The sequence below is a fragment of the Lagopus leucura genome, unplaced genomic scaffold (assembly GCF_019238085.1).
Source record: "Lagopus leucura isolate 7727_CA_CO unplaced genomic scaffold, USGS_WTPT01 Super-Scaffold_100002, whole genome shotgun sequence".
NCBI lineage: Eukaryota > Metazoa > Chordata > Aves > Galliformes > Phasianidae > Lagopus > Lagopus leucura.
Genome location: NW_024962263.1, coordinates 55967899 through 55986433, shown reverse-complemented (window position 1 = coordinate 55986433; position 18535 = coordinate 55967899). Strand labels below are relative to the sequence as shown.

Genomic DNA, 18535 nt, shown 5'->3' with positions numbered 1-18535 from the left:
GCCCCGCTTCCATGTTGCCACGTTCAAAGCCGCCGGCGACGGGGAGCGTGGCGGACACGCGCAGCCCTCACGCAGCCGCTCTGCCCGACCCCTCCGCCTCGCAGCCAATCGGCGCAGAGAGAGGGCACGCCCCGTCGCCCTGTGCGCTCCGCCATTGGCTGGAGGCTGCGGGCGGGAGGGAAGGGGGCGTGCCCGGCGCTTGGCCGCGGAGGCTGCCGGCGCTCCCGCACGCAGCGCTCGGGCGGCGGCGGCTCCTGACTCATTCCCGGTCTAGCCCCGCCCCACGTTACCTGACAGGAGGCGCCATGGCCTCCCGCAAGGGCTCCAAGGGCACCGGCGGCACTCCCGGCCCCGGCTCTAAGCGAGGTGAGTGGGGCTGCGTTGTCTGGATGGGTAGCGGCGGATGGGGGGGTGGGGGTCCGGCGCTCCGTCCCGGCCTTCCTCTGCTATGGAGCTCAGGCGGAGGCGAGACGTGGCCTAGGCGACTCCGGAGAGGTCCTTTGAATGGATCAGGGCGGGTCTCAGGCATCGGTGGTCCTATTGCAGAGGCCTGGGGTGGAGTTGAAGTGCCCGGTGGGGGATTGGTGTGGAGCGTGCGGTCGTCTGTGTGTGTTTGGAACATCACCTTCTACTGCTGTGCCCAGAAGCAGCAGTCTGAGGGTGCTGGATCTGTTACAGGTGCATCAGCTGACCCGATGGCTCTACAGAGTGCAGGAGGGTAGAGGAGTCATCCTGGAAACGTGCAAGCAGAAGGTGTTTTGGAGAGAGCTGCCCCTCTGGCAGTGCTACACCAAATCTGAGTTAATAAATTGCTTAGCGTTGTGTTGGTGGGTTAGGCAGGGAAAGCCTTGTATACACGAGGTTCTCTCAGCACAGCAGGTCGTGCCTGACTGAGGAGAAGGAGGTCTGCTTCCACAGACACTGCACTGCAGCAGGTAGAGGAGATGCTCCTACTGAGGGTTTGAGCGCTGTCACTCGGTTCTGAGCCCTGTTGATGGATGGAGTGTGATGAAGGTCGTGCTGAAGCAGTCTGTTTCTCCTTCAGTATAGCAGTAACACGGAGAACAGTATTCATTGAGGGATGAACTACATAGGATTAGCTTATCTATCACGTGATGAATTGAGAGAAAAAGATTTCAAGTGCTGTTTAGGCATGAAAGAGATGATATACAGTAATAACTGAAGTGGGTGGTTGCTTTTCATTTTATCCTTTTTCAATTCCTGGCATGGGCAATAGTCTCTGCATTATGTTTTTTCCTTGGAGTGGGGCTACTCATTGTTCATCTGCAGTATTAAGTAAGCTGAAAACATATTTCCAATGATAATGTGTAAAGAACATGCATTTCTTGTACAATTTTGAATACTACAGAGACTCAAGCAGTTCTGTTGTTATTTTAAGTATTGCTTCAAAGATTGGATGATGTTTTCAAAATGGTTTTATCAGGGAATAAGCATGAAAGCATTCTGTAGATTTTTATTTTCAGACTAAGTAAAATCAAATATTTTTAAAAATTATTAAGAGCTGTCTGGTTTGTGTAATTGCACAGGGAATTCTTTATTTACTGTTGTCAGTGAGGGGTGTAGCACTATGAGTAATGTGTTAGGCAGGCTCCTAAGATGTGACCTCTTAAAGTTAGACAAATCTTTTGCTAGTTTCAGCTACTACTCAATAAAATCTTTTGGATAAGAGTAAAAATTGAGGCTTGAGGCTGATGCCATTTTCATAAGTGGAACTGAAGAAAGAGGTGATGGATGGTGACTCCCAGGTGAATAAAAGACCACTGAGAGAAGCAGAATTTTTATAGCAGGCATGGAGCATTCTGCAGTTTTGAGCCGATTGGTAATTGAGACTGTGAGACGTGGAAACCTCAACCTTGAGGCAGTTTGCTGGTACTCACTTTCACAACTACTTGTGGGTGAGGATGAGGCTCTTTGCCACACCATTGCTCACAGCTCTGAAACCACGAAGTTTACAGCGCGTCTTGAAATCTGTGCGATGCCTGAATATGAATGCAGTAATCTGCTTCGAGGTTTCCACATTAGGAGATGTTGACGGCAATGTTATGAGTAGATTAGGTCTGAAATAGCACTAAGTGGAATGTTCATATAACTGTCTTAAGTTTTGTTGAAATGTCAGAAGTGCAATAAAGTATCACTTGGTCTTGAATTAACTAAATTTCACAAGGCAGGAAATTTGGAAATACCTGGGGCATTAGCAGGTGTCTTTGAAGAAGCCTTCCAGTAAGAGTGAGGATCAGCAACACAACTGCTTTCAAAATACAGATGGATGAAAAAGTCTGAGTAATGTTATAGGCCGTATTTATTTGTGGAATTAAGCGTAGTGCTGCTAAGAGATTTAACTTCATGTGATTATGCCTCGTCCCTAGAAGTAGGTATTCAAGGCCAGATTGGATGGGGCCCTGGGCAGCCTGGTCTGGTATTAAATGTGGAGGTTGGTGGCCCTGCATGTGGCAGGGGGGCTGGAGATTCATGATCCTTGAGATCCCTTCCAACCGTGGCTGTTCTGTGATATGCTGCTGTATTTTCTCTTATAGTACTTAAGGTGGTACTTAAATCTATATTTCACTGGTCCCATAGTTATGCAGTACTTGGTGTCTGTCTTCTTAATAGTTTTGTGTTTTGGGTGGAGGGAGGTTTGACATCAGAACTAAAAATGCAGTTTCTAATGTGTCACTTCTGTGATGCTAGTTTATGTGATGGCATGTTAAGAATTTTATGCTCTGTACCTGTTTTGTCTGTAAAATGTGTTTAAATATAATAATTTGCACAGTGTTTGAATGGAAACATGACCAACATATGTATGCACACTTAAAAAAAAAAAATAAAAAATCCTTGATTTTCTTTTCATAGATCATGCAGATGTTTCCTAGCCTTAGCTACTTTACACTCATAGCTCATGTTGCTTAGGTTGTGGCAGCTGGCAGCTAAACTGTAATAAGTCCGTATTCTCCAGAGGAAATTTAACCTTTGTGAGTGAAACAGGGCTCAAGTGGGAGGCTAGTTCTCTAATAAGTTAGACACAGTACAAAAAACACATTTGTGGCACAAAACATTGCCTGTTCCTATAGGTAATTGCATTCTTATTTTCTCAGTGTATTAAAACCAAATTACTGCTTCTGTAAGTTCTCTGTCTCCAAGCCGTACCTCTTAATCTCTATAGCAGCAATTGAGATGACCTTCTGATATACCCTACTTTTCCTTGCAGAATCCCAGAAGATGTTTGATTTTTACTACTCCTTTTTTGAACCATGTAAGGTCCTTGTATTTCCAAATGCAACTCTGTTCCTAAGCATCTCACTTCCTTTTATTCATCTGAAAGTCCGAAGTCCGTTAATCTCATCCTCTTGTTGTTGTCTGGGTATTTTTTTTAACCTTTTTTTTTTATTTGTTTGTTTTCAGTTGACCTGATGTCCTGATACAAATGCAATTCTATGTTAATGTTAATTCCTTTTTTAGTTATCAGTATCGCTGCTGTGAAGCTATTTCATAGAATCATAGATTGGCCTGGGTTGATAAGGACCACAATGATCACTTAGTTTCAACCCCTCTGCTATGTGCAGGAATGCCAACCACAAGACCAGGCTGCCCAGGCAGCCTGTGCATATTGATTTGCATGAACTTTCATATTTTATTTAATCTCTATTGCAAAGACTGCATTATAGTGTACTTTCTCTGTGCAGGACTTTTCTTTTTTTTTTTTTTTTTTTTTAAATTTATCTAATTTGCAGAGAAAATTCATCAGTTACACAGATCACACTTCTTTTTCTTCTGCTCAAGTTGCTTTGATGTCTGTTTTGTCCATTATCTTTACAACATTTCTTCTGAAACTTCACGTGGATTTTTCAGTTCAGCACTGTCATCTTTTAGATCTATCTGTATGAAACTTTCAGTGTGCTGTTAGTTATGGAAAGATACAGTGATGGACTGTGGACATCACTCTGCAATGGAAAATAATCAGTTTGCACACAGTATATCAGTTGTTTCTCCATACTGGCTGATATTTGGATTTCTTGTCTTGTTATGATTTTGAGCTTTAAAATTGATACCCAGGTGTACCAGCACTCACATGAAAACAAACACAGGCTTTTACCTTCCCTGTATCTGTGTTTTTTCCCTTGAGAAATAACTCATCCTGCCTTCTGAGATGCTGATGTGTAATAAAAACATTAAGAAAAGTTTTGCTTCTTCTGATCTAGTGTATAGAAATCTCAGACTTGCTTTGTGCTCTCTGACGTATGTTAGCTGTATGCAGTAAGTCACTGTGGGACAAAAACTGCTATTTGGTGTGCTTTAAATGTGGAGGAGCTTGATGCTTTACATCCAAAAAGATGCCTGTGTTCATATATTTTTCTCAACATTTCCTTAAGAGTTTACATGGTATAACAGGAGAGGTAACTTTTTTTAATAGTGTCTGGAGATAGAGCTTCTTTAAAATGGAGGGTGGAGAACTATTCTGTGATTCTGTGAGCTAAAGTATCACCAAAAGTATCAGAGGCATGAAAGGCTGAAGTGTATTTTCTCAGTTTTCAGCAGTCGCTTTGGGAATGCACCTGCAAGTTTCCTGTCTGATTAATGAGCTCTGGTAATGAGGCTAGACTGACAGTCCAGGGTGAGATTGAATCTGCACTTTGAACTTCTCCAGGGATGGGAAATCCACAACTTCTCTGGACAGTGCATTCCAGTGCCTCACCACCCTCTGAGTAAATTTCTCCTTAACTTCTGACCTAAATCCCCCCTCTTTCAGTTTAAAGCTCCTTTTACTATCACTTCTGATTCTCTCTTGTCCTATCGCTGTCAGACAATGTCAAAAGTTGGTCTCCCTCTTGTTTAGAAGCTCTCTCTAATTACTGAAATGCTGCAGTCGCTCCAGAGCCTTCTTTTCTCCAGGCTGAACAAGCCCAGTTTCCTTCCCTCAGCCTGTCTTTCTAGGAGAGGTGTTCCAGCCCTGTTGGTTATCTCTGTGACCCTCCTCTGAAGCCATTCCAACAGCTCCACGTCCCTCCTGTACTGGGGGCCCCGAGCTTGGGCACAGTTCTCCAGCTGGGGCTTCATGAGGGTGGAGTGGAGAGGGACAGTCACCTCACTTGCCCTGTCAGCCATACCTCTTCTGATGCTGCCCAAGGTTCTGCTGGCCTTCTGGGCAGCAAGAGCACACTGCTGGCTCATGTCCAGCTTTTGTTCATTGGGTCCCTGAAATCCTTCTCGGCAGGGCTGTTCTCAGTGAGGTCTCCCAGTCTGCTTTCATATCTGGAGTTGCCTCAACCCAGGTGCAGCACCTTGCGCTTGGATTTAAACATGGAAGGTGGACAGTCTGGCTTGACATGCTGAGTGATGGCTAAATAATTAATATATGTATATATGTGTCTTAATATGTATATGTGTCTTAAAATCATCTTTAATTATGAAGTGCATGAAGTGGTGGGACTTCAATATTGCTGTTTCTTGGGACTGAAAATGCTTTATGGATAACTTCTATAAAACAGCAACAAAGAAACAAGTGAACCATTCCTTTTCAGCGGGACCTATTTCGAATCACTTTCATAACATGTAAGAAGTGTTCGTATGCTAATTCTTACATTGAATTCTTCATTGTAGAGAACTTGTGCAGTGAACTTCTGATTTACCCTGAGAGGTTCTTTCCTGCTGAAGATCACAAACTGGTAATCTGTGTGACAGCCTGCAGCAATATTTTTTTTAACCGCATTCTACAGACTAGCTCTTTGCATGGAAAGGTTTTGAGATATGTTTGAAGTGCAAATCATAACTTGTAACATTATGTCTTTACACAAACTGTAAATGAATTATGCTGGTATTTATATACCAAGTTTGAACAGATTGGAATGCGTGTGGTTCAGCTTTGTTAGAACTTCTCAAATGTAACAAGCTTTTGTATCTCCTTCATTTGTGATTGCACTGTTACCATGCATGTGCTTAACCAGTATAACAAATGCTATCAAGTTGTTTGAAGACTTTGTGTATAAAAATTTCAAAAGCTAGAAGTTTTGTAACTATTGAGTAGTAGTGGTTTCCTTATTTTGTAACTTTAATTCCTGAGGTTCTGATTCATTTAGAATAACTACTAATGTAAAATTTCTCACTTTATCTCTTTTTACAGTAGTGTGTGTTGGTTTTTTGGGTGGTTTTTTTTTTTTTGTTTGTTTTTTGTTTGTTTGTTTTTTTTTTTTGTAAGTTGGGGCTTTTGTTTTTATCAAAGGAAGTTGAGTTAATGGTTTGTAACTGTGAAACACATTCTTTCCATAGGTGAAGGAAACAGTTCTATCTTCTTAAGCACTTGAAAATATGGTTGCTACTGCAACTGATACGTTCTAATAACATTGTTGTAAAACTGATTATACACACAAAATGCCATGACTGTAGGTATGAAACACCTACAAATTCTTTTGAATTCTGTTGCAGTTGCATTCCACCTCTGTGAAGCTATACCTAATTCAGTTTATTTTAAATCAGACTTTAAACTTCGCTAAGTTTCAGGCATTAAAAAAGATTTTTAAATGTGCTTTTTTGTTTTTTCCTCCCCATGAATACAGTGCATAGCAGAACTGTAGACTGTAGCCTGGCAACTAGAGTTTTATTGGGTTATTTTTAAAACTCCTTCAAACTATGGAAAAAGTAATTGAGAGAAAACTACATCATCTGGTTTATTTCCTTTGTGTCTTAACTGGGACTCATTGCTAAAACAAATTGATATGACCCACATTACAGAACAGGAAAATGGAACAAGGGAAAAAAAGAAACTAAAATTAATACCAGCATGCCGTATGCAAAGTTGAGAAGTTTCAACTTTATGTAATAGAAACTTTATGTAATAGAAGCCTTTTATAAAGGTCACCACCAGCAGAATTTGTACATCGTGGACTTAAATACTTCTTGCATTTCTTTCACGTTACCTTTCCTGAACTCTGCTCTAAATACAACCAAATATGTAATTAACCTTGTAATTATATAGGAATATTGGCTACATTGTATACTTGTAAATCTTTGTTGCTTGTATTTGAGTGATCTATTTTAGCTGTCTCCAAATTTTCTGTGGGAGAGAGAGCCAATTGATCAAAATACTAAGAATCATTAATTCTCTTTTTAATTGTACTGATGATCTAATTTCTCCTCATCAGTGTTATAAATACAGCTCAGGTATGTTGTGCCTGTACTGAGATGCTGCAATTTCTTTCTAAGCTCGTAGTCTTAACCTTGAATTGCGTTTCAAATATAAAAGAACTTCAGAAGTTGGCTTGAAAGAGGAGGAGAGAGTTAAATGGGTTTGAAAATGAAGGTTGAATCAAGTAAATTACAAATGAAAAGTTCTAAGCTCAGTTTTGGACGTACATTTTGTGTTTTGTTTCCGTATGAATACAAACTTGAGAAGAATCATTTTAGTTTTGAAAAATACCATTGAGTGTAGGAAGGTTTACTTTTCTATTTATATATATATAGGTCTGGTAAATAGATAATAAGATATTTTTAACGTCTTTTATCAAAGATTTTTTTCCTGGATTTCTGATTCTCTAATCCTACTGTCAATAACTTTGTGGGGAAAAGCTTCAAAAGAAATGCAATCTGATCTGAACTATTCAGATAGTATGTGGTAGCTGTGTTAAATATTGCTTTAAACACATCAAGTTGTATGCAGTGTCATTACTAGTTACTTAAGCAGGATGCAGGGATGCATATGTGTGTAATAAATTTTAATTGAAGAACTATTTTGAAGTGTCTTCTGAGAGGAAAAACAAAAGAAAAACACAGCCTAAAATTGTCTAACTTTTGACATTGATCATCTTTCTGGATCTTTTACAGAAGAACAGATGTGGCTTCAGGATTTTTTCTTATTATTGCACATCTCTATATTCATTTTTACCTCCTCTGACTTCAACATTTACTCTTGCTTAAACAGAACTCCCAAGAAAAGTTGCTAACTGCAGCAGCTTCCTGTGTTGGCAAACAGCTGGGCTCCCCTAACGTCAGTGAGAAGTGGAGGGCTAGTACTGCAAGTAGAACTCACTGTTGTGCTGTATTTTCAGAAAGTGCCTCTGAGAAGTTTTAACAAAACTGTACAAGCTCAAAGGGCATAATTAGTATATGGTGTATAGTATAGAGTTTCTTCCTGTGTTGAATTAGTGACTGTATTCTTCTTGGAAAGAAAACCTGCAGTTATTTAAAAAACAAACAAGCAAAAAACCTAAATCCTCATAGAAGAAACACATGAAATGAGAAGTAGATTTCTTTCTCAATAAATTTTCTGGTTTTTGGTTTGTGTATGCCTAAGAAGAAATTACTTAAGTTCAAAACAGTTGGGATTTGTTCACTGTTTGTGGTAAATTGAGTGGTTGTGCTTGGAAGGGACATTTAAGATTGTGTAGTTCCAACCCCCTGCTGTAGGCAGGGACACCTTGCTCTGGACCAGGGAGCCCCATCCAGCCTGGCTTTGAATGCTTCCAGGGAGGGGGCATCCACAACCTCTCTGGGCAACCTGTTCCAGTGTCTCACCACCCACATCTAAATCTACCCTTCCTCCAGTTTAAAGGCATTTCCCCTTGTCCTGTTGCTATGTGCCCTCATAAAAAGTACCTCCTCAGCTTTCCTGTAGGCCCTCTTCAGGTCTAGGAAGGCTTCTGTGGCCTTCCCCACAGCCTTCTGTTCTCCAGGCTGAAGAGCTCCAACTTACTCAGCCAGTCTCCATTGGGAATGTGCTCCAGCACAAGATAAATATAACTAAATGATATTAATAAAACTAGGAGGAAGGTGTGATTTTAATCAGGCAGTTAATGGTCAAAGTCTTGTTTTGTACTTGATTTTTTTTTTTCCCCTGAAGATTAGTTAATTCTTAATCCTTAATAACAAATTTTCTTAGCTTGCAACTCTTCTAAATAAGTCTTCTAAATATTGTGGGACTTCCTGTGAACCATAAAGATAGCTGATGATATATAAAAAAAGCAAACAATAACAGCTTTATATTCAGCAGTGGGCTGAACTTTAAGAAATACTGACCTTCTCATATTTAAAATTTGATCACTGGATTGATTCTTCTTGTAGTCTACTGTTCCTGTATTTATTTTATTTTATTTTTTACTGTTGCATAGCTTTGATTTCTTTTAATTAGACTCAGCTCTTTAGTCAAGATCTTCAGTTGAGTGTTTGGAAAACATGTGGTTCACTCTGAGTTAGATTTTGTAGTTGCTGTTACAGTAAAAACAAATCACACCTACTGCTTACGCTTAACTGTGTTATCCTTTCTTTAATTTCTCTTATTGCATTCTTCCAGCTTATGCTACTCTGGATGCCCTGCCTTTCTCCAGCTGTGTCCATTTCTGCACTTGTAAAAAGAGTTGATACAGAGTGTACAGATAATGAATATCCCAATGCTTTTGAATAGCAGTACCTTACACATATGCACAGAGAAGTAAAAGTGTAAATATTTAAAGTCTCAAAAGATATCCTCTCTCATCTGATTCTGATGTGATCTGATTCTGAATTCTTGATTAGATTTTATGGTTTATCTACCTAAAATTTTCTTTTTCACATCAACAGAAGTTTTAGTTTTAACAATGCTCAGTATATTGTCTCTCCTCATACCTAAATGGAATGTAAGTTTGCTGATGACACCAAGCTGTGACGCACCAGAGGGATGGGATGCCATCCAGAGCATTGGGCAAAGGCAAACCTCATGAGGTTTGACAAATTCAAATGTGAGGTCTTGCACCCGGATCAAGGCAACCCTCACTGATACAGGCTGGGGGATGGAAAAAAAAAAAAGACCCAGGGTACTGGTGGATGACAAGCCAGACATGAGCCAGTCAGTATCTAAAGGGGAGCTACAGGAAAGAAGGGGACAGGCTCTTTAGCAGGGTCTGTGGTGATAGAACAAGGGGAAATGGCTTCAAGCTCCTAGAGGGTAAATTGAGGTGGGTTATAAGGAAAATGTCTTTTACAGTGAAGGCGGTTAGACACTGGCACAGTTTGCCCAGAGATGTGGTTGATGCCCTGTCCCTGGAGACTTTCAGGGCGAGGCTGGATCAGGCCCTGGGCCAAGGTCCAATTTGTCCAGATATATAATGAAATCAGTTTCAACCTTAGTAGTGTACTTGTAGTTGTTATGATGTGAAGATTTGTCAGAGTGTATCAGTTCAATATATATGCTTATTGAATCTAGATTTTAAAATAAATACGCACCAAAAATCATAGAGTCATAGAATGGTTTGGGTTGGAAGGATTGCGTAGTTCCACTGCTATAGGTGGGATTGCAAAAGGTGCAAATGTACATACGCATACATTAGAAGTGTGTATATATATATGTATGTTTATATTATGTGCTTGTGTATATACATATACAAATAGCTGATCTATCTCACAGTATTGAGTTGACAAAGCTATTTTAATAAGAAGAGGAACAGTGAGAACTACAGAGAATGCTGTAAGCTTCTCTTTAATAGGTATTACTCAAAATACTTGCTACTGATCACATTCAAAATAGTAACTGTACAAAGTAATTAATTGTGATTGTATTGTTGAAAATGGTTTGCAAGAATTCTTTTAGTTTAAGTTGTTAATTGTATTTGAAAATATGATTTGGCAAAGTGTCAAGCAGTAACTGGGCATGTGGCTGTCCTCTGCTCTGATTCGTCTCTGTTAGTAGTGGGGCAATTATATTGTAACATATCTTAGCTTATTTGTCACACTCTTTTTTATATTGCTCTGACAACTTATTTCCGATTTGCTAACTGTAGGTATTTTTCTGTTGAACTGCTTTGTTGTTTTTCATTCTACTGTGTTTTTTTCTTTTTTTTTGTAACTGTGCTCTTGTATGCAGCTTTCTCATCATGTGATAATCCATAACTGCTCCCGTGCTTCTTTCCTACCTCTGTGAGAAATAATTATATACATCAGAACAGCTACCTTTGGTGCTTTGAAACAGTCATTATTTCTATGTTCATGTTTATTTTTTTTCCCCTCTTGCAATCTCTTTCTTGCACTTTGGTAGCTCTATCAGGTGGTGTCCCGAGTGGTCAGTTACGCTTTCCTAAAATAAACTAAAATAGTGTTCATAGTTATACCATACCAGTTATAGCAAATTTCTCTTGCAAATAGTTTTCAAACTAACATTCATACAAGTGATGTGAGTGACACTGTTTTTTGAGTGTCACTGAGCATTTCAACGCTGTAGAATAAAGTGTATTCAAGAAGTCTGTACTGCTGACTGAACTGATCCCAGTCTTTGTTTTTAATTATCTGTCTAGTTAAGATTTTTCTTAAATAATGCTAAACAAAATTACATTAACTTGAGTGTTTCGTTCTATAGCATCCACAGAGACAGGTGGAAGAGTATGTGTTCATCATGTTGTTCATGATGAGTTACAGTTGTGCAATCCTTTGGCCCATCTTCTTTTTTATGGTCATTTTCTCAATTTTAGTTGCAGCTTCCCTGTCAGGGAGGAATGCGTATTCCATTTCTTGAATCAGTTCTCGTAGTGCGTTTGCTTGGAGTGGCACAATATAAAGCTGTGGATACTTGGTTAAAGGTCAGTGTATGTTTGTGTGGTAGCTCAGATCAGTAGTGCGTATTTCAAATGATTTTTTCAACTGTCCTCCCTCTCTCTGATTCTATTCATTGTTCAGTTGTCTGAGAATATACTTTTGTTTTGAAGCAAACAAAATAGAATGGTGTACTGCAACTGCTTACACACGTTCAGCTTGATAAATAATTTTGAAGCAATCTCTTCCAACCTATGTATGATGTCAGGTTGTCAACATTAGTTGTATGCTCTCTGATTCCACTTGTAGTAAAATACACTATATGCAAATGGTGCAGCTGTATTGAAGTGGCAATAGATTGCCTAATCTAATGCCTGTCAACATGTTTTTTTATGCAACAGACTACATACTATTGCACTTAAAACCAATTCTCTTTAATAAGCTATTGATTTATCCATAGTGAGCTTTTACTTTTGCTTAATTTCTTCTGTTTGTAAATCTGTTGTACATCATACGTGTTGCTGGAACAAGGAGGTCTTTCCTAAATCATCCGTTCTCCTTGATGTATTCAGAAGATACATTACTGATAGAATTATCTGCCTGCACTTTCTTTACATCTCTTTGAAAAGTCTTAAACTTATTGGAGTTCTGCCTGCGGCCGTTGGGAACTATGTTTGGGGATTAGTTACTGGATTGTAAAAACCAAAGGAGATGTATGATGGCTTTCCAAATACCTTGTACATGTGATGCTTCACTTTTTTATTATTATTGTATTTTTAAAGAAGGGCGAAAGAGGAAGAACAAAGTGCTAAATAGTAAAGCTTTCATCAAGACTGCTGCCAATCGGACAGGAGTTGATTTCACACTCTTCTACAAAAAGGGAGCTGCTTCTTGTTTCAGTGGGAAAAGGACAGTTTGCTAAAACAGAAGTATTATGGTGTTGTTATTTTTTCTTCTTTTTCTGGTCCTTGCGCAGAAGGACAGTATGCTGGTCACTTGTTGAAAAAGTAGCATGCATGTTTTCAGAATATGAAGGAGGTGTGGTATGAGTTTTGAAAGAGAAAGGGGAAAGAAAGCAAAATCAATACCTCTGGTGCTTTCAATGAATCTGTCTGGGGAAAAGGAGGCTGAGGGGAGACCTTATTGCTCCCTTCCAATATCTGAAAGGTGCTTACAGTGAGAGCGGGGTTGGTCTCTTCTCACTGGTGACAGGTGACAGGTGGAGGGGAAATGGCCTCGAGTTTCACCAGGGTAAGTTTAGGTTGGATATCAGGAAAAACTTCTTTCCAGAAAGGGTTGTTAAGCGCTGGAATAGGCTCCCCAGGGAGGTGGTTGAGTCACCATCCCTGGATGTGTTTAAAAACTGTTTGGATGTGGTGCTCAGGGACATGATGTAGCAGAGGGTTGTTAGTTAGGGTAGTATGGTTAGGTTGTGGTTGGACTCGATGATCTTTGAGGTCTTTTCCAACCTGAGTGATTCTGTGATTCTATGGTTCTATGAATGTGCAGTAGAATTTTTGTCTAGTATGTGGTGCATTATGAGGAAACAGGCTTTGCTTTGGCAAAATTGTCAGAACCCTTTCATTCAGTCTGCTAGAAGCGAATAAGAAGTCTTCTGGAGGAGCTGCTCTGATCTGAAAATTCCTTGGCAACAACACGTATAATCAATTCAAAGGGACTTCTAAACTCACTGTTACGTTTCAGAAATCGGCTGTTTTCTTGAGTGATAAGCCAACTGGAAAGAGTCAGTCTGCACAGGAGTTTGGGAAGCTGCTAGAGGAGTGACAGCGTGGAGAAAGTTCCTTGGGCGTGGGCCAGGCTGACAAATGCAAGCCGGCAGGCTGTGTGTCCGGACTTGTGCACCAGCTTATGCTGGTGGATGTAACGCCCTCAGAGTGCGGGCAGTGAGGCGCTGTGGATGGCAGCAGCATGCAGCGCAGCGTGCTTGATTTTATTTGCTATGTGTGACGTTGAGAGATTAAGGGGAGGGGAAAGGATCAGCTACTCAGGGTGCTCTGTTAAGAGGCGCAAGTGAATTTGATTGTCGTCAGAATGGGATTGCCATATGAGTTCTGAAAAGCATTTGGCTCGTGAAGATAACCGCTCTAAAAATAGATTTTTTGGAGGAGAGTTTTCACTTCGGTCCAGTTTCGGGTTCCAGCTGAGCTAGCTTTACGAAACTCAGCTCCTGTTGCAAGACTACAGTGAGGATAAATCGCTTCTTATTCTGCCTTCGGTGTTAGCTTTTGGAGATAACGACACGCTCACTTGATGAAAATTGAACACCAGTGTTATGGCCGACGACACAGGTACAGTCCTGACTGTTTTTGTGAGCAAACTGAAAATGCATGGTTGCAAATACTGACTCTGTAATCAGCAAAATAAATGGCTTACTGTGGCATTTTGGTACTTTCTAGTCGGTTTACTATTAGTCTGCATTACTGACTGCCTCTGGTTTTGATTCAGTGTTTCCTGAAGTAGAGAATTCTCACGGATTTATGCAGACTCCTAAATTGTAACTTCATTTCTCTTTGAGTAAGCACACATTATTAACACAAGACATTAGTCTGTGTGCAGATACCTCACTTGAAAGTTATTTTTGAAGTATGTAAAATTACCGAGCACCTTCAAAGTTAACTAAAGTAAAAGGCAAATGTTTTTAATGCTTTTTTTATTTTTTTTTTATGTGTTATCTAACCACGACTCTTAATTTGGATGAGTGATATACAGGACTTTTAAAAATTTGCCGCTGAGGCATACAGCACCATTTGAGACTTTATGATGTCTGCGTAAAGCCATCTGGTGGTGTAAGCAAAGGCTTGCCAGATATGGAAGGTGACCTACTTTGGACATGGCTGGCAGCGGGCACAGGGAGAGGACTTGAATGTAGAATTAACTGTCTGGAATGCGTTCTAAGCTGAAGGCAGTCTTCCGTGATGGCCTGCAGTTTTTTGTTCTGTGTGTGTTTGGTTCTGTTGAGAGCACGCACGAATTTTATGTCGCCTGACTTCCATGTATGTCAGAGCTACCTGATAAAGCTGCTGTGGTGGAATTCCTAGCAGGATTTTTCAAGGATTTTGGAAATATTGTGCTCATGAGGGAAACCAGAGCACAGAAATATGTTTTTTCACTGTTGTGAAAGATGTTTTTTATATCAGAATCTGTTTTGGAGGAAATTTCATGAAAAAACTTCAAGATTGAAAAAGGAAAGTTACCTTTTTATTATTACTTTTTTTTTCTTTTGTTTTCCTGTTCGTCTATTGACTAAAGCCCTTTTCATTAGAGGTAAATGCAAAGTACAAAAAAATGAGGTAGATGAATTAGTATGAAATACAACATGATAATCTTTTCTGTTTTCCTCTTTTAGTACATGCTTTGCTCTCAAACAAAACAGTAACCTGGAATAATTTAAAATGTTTTAGCTTAAAGGTTCATTTTTAAAGGTTTTAAAGCACTCAAATACAGGAATAGCCACATTCTGCAGTTACGTAATTGATTTTACAGTTCAAGGAATATTTGATAATTTTCATACATAGTTGATAAAATTTCTGAGTGTATTGCCACGCACTGCTTGCCTCTACCTGTGTTTTCAAGGTATCCATACATCTTCCCATAAGGGAGTTGTGCACAGCTCATAAAATTGTACCTGTGTAATTTGGTTACTATGTATTAGGAAGTGGAACATGCCTAATGAGAGGCTGTTGTCTGTTTCTAAATATTATTGATAGCTTATACCAAGGAAACTGCATGTAATGTACAGAGTAAGCCAGATATCTTATATTTGATCTTTGTGATAGTAGTAATAAAGAAATGTATTCTTAAACTAAGTACTGCATCCGTATGAGCTGAAGTGAGCCAGTTGTTGTTTTCTATAGCTCTCATAGAATCATAGAATCACCAAGGTTGGAAAAGACCTAAAAGATCATCCAGTCAACCGTTCACTTATTCCCAATAGCTCCTACTAAACCATGTCCCTCAACACAACATCCAGCCTTTCCTTGAACACCCCCAGGGTCGGTGATTCCACCACCTCCCTGGGCAGTCCATTCCAGTGCCTGACCACCCTTTCTGAAAAGTAATACTTCCTCATGTCCAGCCTGAATCTCCCCTGCCGTAGCTTGAAACCATTCCCCCTGGTCCTATCACTAATGACACGAGAGAAGAGGCCGACCCCCAGCTCACTACAACCTCCCTTCAGGAAGTTATGGAGAGCAATAAGGTCTCCCCTGAGCCTCCTCTTCTCCAGGCTGAACATTCCCAGCTCCTTCAGCCTCTCCTCATATGGCCTGTGTTCCAGACCCCTCACCAGCTTTGTTGCCCTCCTCTGAACACACTCCAGGGCCTCAATATCTTTCTTGCAGTGAGGGGCCCAAAACTGGACACAGTACTCGAGGTGCGGCCTCACGAGTGCTGAATATAGGGGAACAATCACCTCTCTGCTCCTGCTTGCAACACTGTTTCTCTCACCATGGTACATAACACTATGACTATAATAAAAAGCTTGTTCATTGCAGCTATGAACCTGATAAAAAGCAAGCTCTGAAAGTCCTTCTATGTCATATTGATAGCTGTAATAAGCCACCAGTCTTTCGTTACTCACTCTAAAAAGCTACTTCTTTTTTATTCCAATGAGGAATCATGGTAATATTCAGGTGTTCAGGGTATTTTTGTATTTATATTTATGTGGACTAGATCAAAATAGTTGCTTCTAGATCATTATTTAAATGATTCTAATTGAATGTAAAATTTCACTTACAAAGTTTTAGTAACTTGAAAAAGTTAAGAGAAAGTGAATTTTGAGCCTTGGATTAATTGCGGTGCGAATTCTCCACCTCTGTCCTTGAAACTGGAATTACTGTTGTCGTTAACAAGAGTTAAGAGTTGAGCATGAATATTTTCATATAGGTTTACTTGAGGGCATTTGTTTGATCACCATCATTTGATTTGAAGAGTGAAAAAAATATTTTTAGTGTGGACTATTGGCAGTATTGTGGGAGATTTCATTGCTTTCTTTAAGTAGCTGACCATTTGTAACTTGAGGATGGATTGCTGGACTAGCACAGCAGTGTGGCTGGATGGGCAAAGGGCAGGACTTGAAGGGAACAAAATTGGGGCTGGCCGGTCTGAAACTGCCAGCTTTGCAGTGGTAAACACCAGAATCACAGAATCACAGAATGGCCAGGGTTGGAAGGGACCTCAAGGATCATGAATCTCCAACCCTCCTTTACCTGCAGGGCCACCAACCTCCACATTTAAGGAAGAAGAGGAACAGACCTTGAGCTTTGGTAAAAAGCTGTAGACATCTTTTTAGGTGCAATTTTACTACTTCCTTACCTAAAATGATCCGAAACTGGACAAAGCAATGTATGTTTTATGTAAACCTCTGCACAGTTCTAAGAAACAGAAGAAGTTTTCAGTTAGAACAGTGACTGAACTTCAAATTTTACACTTGATGAGGTTTAGATTTTTGCTGCTCTGTAGGCTATTTGAATTGTCATGTTGATTTCATAAGCTAACTTAACTTTGCTGTACTGGCTAGCTTTGAATGTGTTTGCCACTTCAGAAATGCTTTTCTTGAAGCATTTCTGCTGCTGGCATTGCCCTCTGGTGGCAGCTTAAGAAGTAACGGCACAAATGACAAACATCTCAAAAATGTTAAGCTCTGTGCAAATACATACCAGAGAAGAAAAAGGAGGGATTTCCAACTACACTGTTGAAGCATATTACATGTGGTTGCTTTATTATTGTTGGTTTGTTGGGTTTTTTGGGGGGGGAGGGGGAAGGTGAAGGGATTGGTATTTGGTTTGTTTGGCCTTTACGGCACAGATGATGATTGAGGTGTCCATTGTAACTCATAGTGACATGAAAACTCCAGAAGAAATCCACAAAATGTATAACCATATGCTTTATCATAATTTTTTAGCACGAATCCATTTTTTTTTTTTCTATTTGTGTGCCTTATTTTAACAGAGAGTAAGCATGGAGGAAACAAGAATGGAAAGAAAGAAGGCCTCTCTGGAAGCTCATTTTTCACCTGGTTTATGGTAATTGCTTTGCTGGGAGTTTGGACGTCAGTAGCAGTTGTCTGGTTTGAACTTGTAGATTATGAAGAAGTCCTAGGTAAGAATTTTAAATCTTAATATAGTGTAATAAAACCCTTCTAATAATGACTGAGACTTACTTGGTAGTAATGGGTGCAATTTTACCTTTCAGAAAGGAAACCAAAATATTAAAGTTCAATGTCGGTGAAACGGAGCAGTGCATGGGTAGTTAGCTAAATTGACAATTGGAGTGCATGAAAATGTCCTACATAAAAATATGCAGTGTAGTTCAAAAAAAAAAATTTTAAAGCTGAGCTCAATTCTGATGCTAAAATGAGAATGTCATAAGACTGAAAAAGGTTACTGAAGTACTGCATGCACTTAAAAATTGAAGAAATCTCCAAGGTTTAATCTTCATCATCTTGTATGCAGTATATAACGTGTATACAGTAGCTCATTAGGAATTTCAGTTTAACATTTGTTGTTTGAGTTTTCAGTTTTTCTCAGAAACTTGAAGAAGTAATTTGTTGAACGTAGGTGGCTAATCTTATTACTGGTTCTTTGGTGGACTGTGTTAGTAGTAGTATCAGAACAAACAGCTGTCGTCTCGTGAATATTTTGTATGACCTCAGTTTTAAGCCTACAACAATGTTAATTGTGTCTCATTATGAAAGTGTTAAGACAGTATTGTTAATGTAATATCTAGGAATGAAAAATTGAGGGCTCAAATTTCAGGATGTATGCATGTAGGTAGAATTATTCTCTCTGTTATAGGCTTCAATATGCAGTTTTACAACTGCTGGTTTTGAAAACTTTACAATCGCTTCTTAGAATTTTTTTTTTTTTTTTTTAATGTACAACTATTTAAAGAGAAGTTTCTGGCTTGAAACCTAATTAGGTCTAGTGATGCAAATAATGGTTTCTGTATTTTTACCATGCATGCAGCCAAAGCAAAGGATTTCCGTTATAACTTGTCAGAGGTACTACAA

At 39.5% G+C, this 18535-nt stretch overlaps 1 protein-coding gene across 6 annotated transcripts in view; it reads left to right on the top strand.

The window, feature by feature from the left end:
- The first annotated feature begins 216 nt into the window (after positions 1-216).
- Positions 217-18535, top strand: part of ASPH (aspartate beta-hydroxylase) — a 107103-nt gene continuing 88784 nt past the window's right edge. For 4 of the 6 annotated variants that reach the window (XM_042869440.1, XM_042869439.1, XM_042869436.1 and 1 more), the window contains exons 1-2: positions 217-366; positions 17476-17625. In XM_042869440.1, the coding sequence (XP_042725374.1) occupies positions 306-366; positions 17476-17625 (211 nt within the window). In that variant the 5' untranslated portion in view covers positions 217-305. Of the gene's footprint in view, positions 367-5616; positions 5682-13403; positions 13815-17475; positions 17626-18535 lie in introns of those variants that run through there. The other 2 variants (XM_042869437.1, XM_042869435.1) reach the window with 2 other exon arrangements.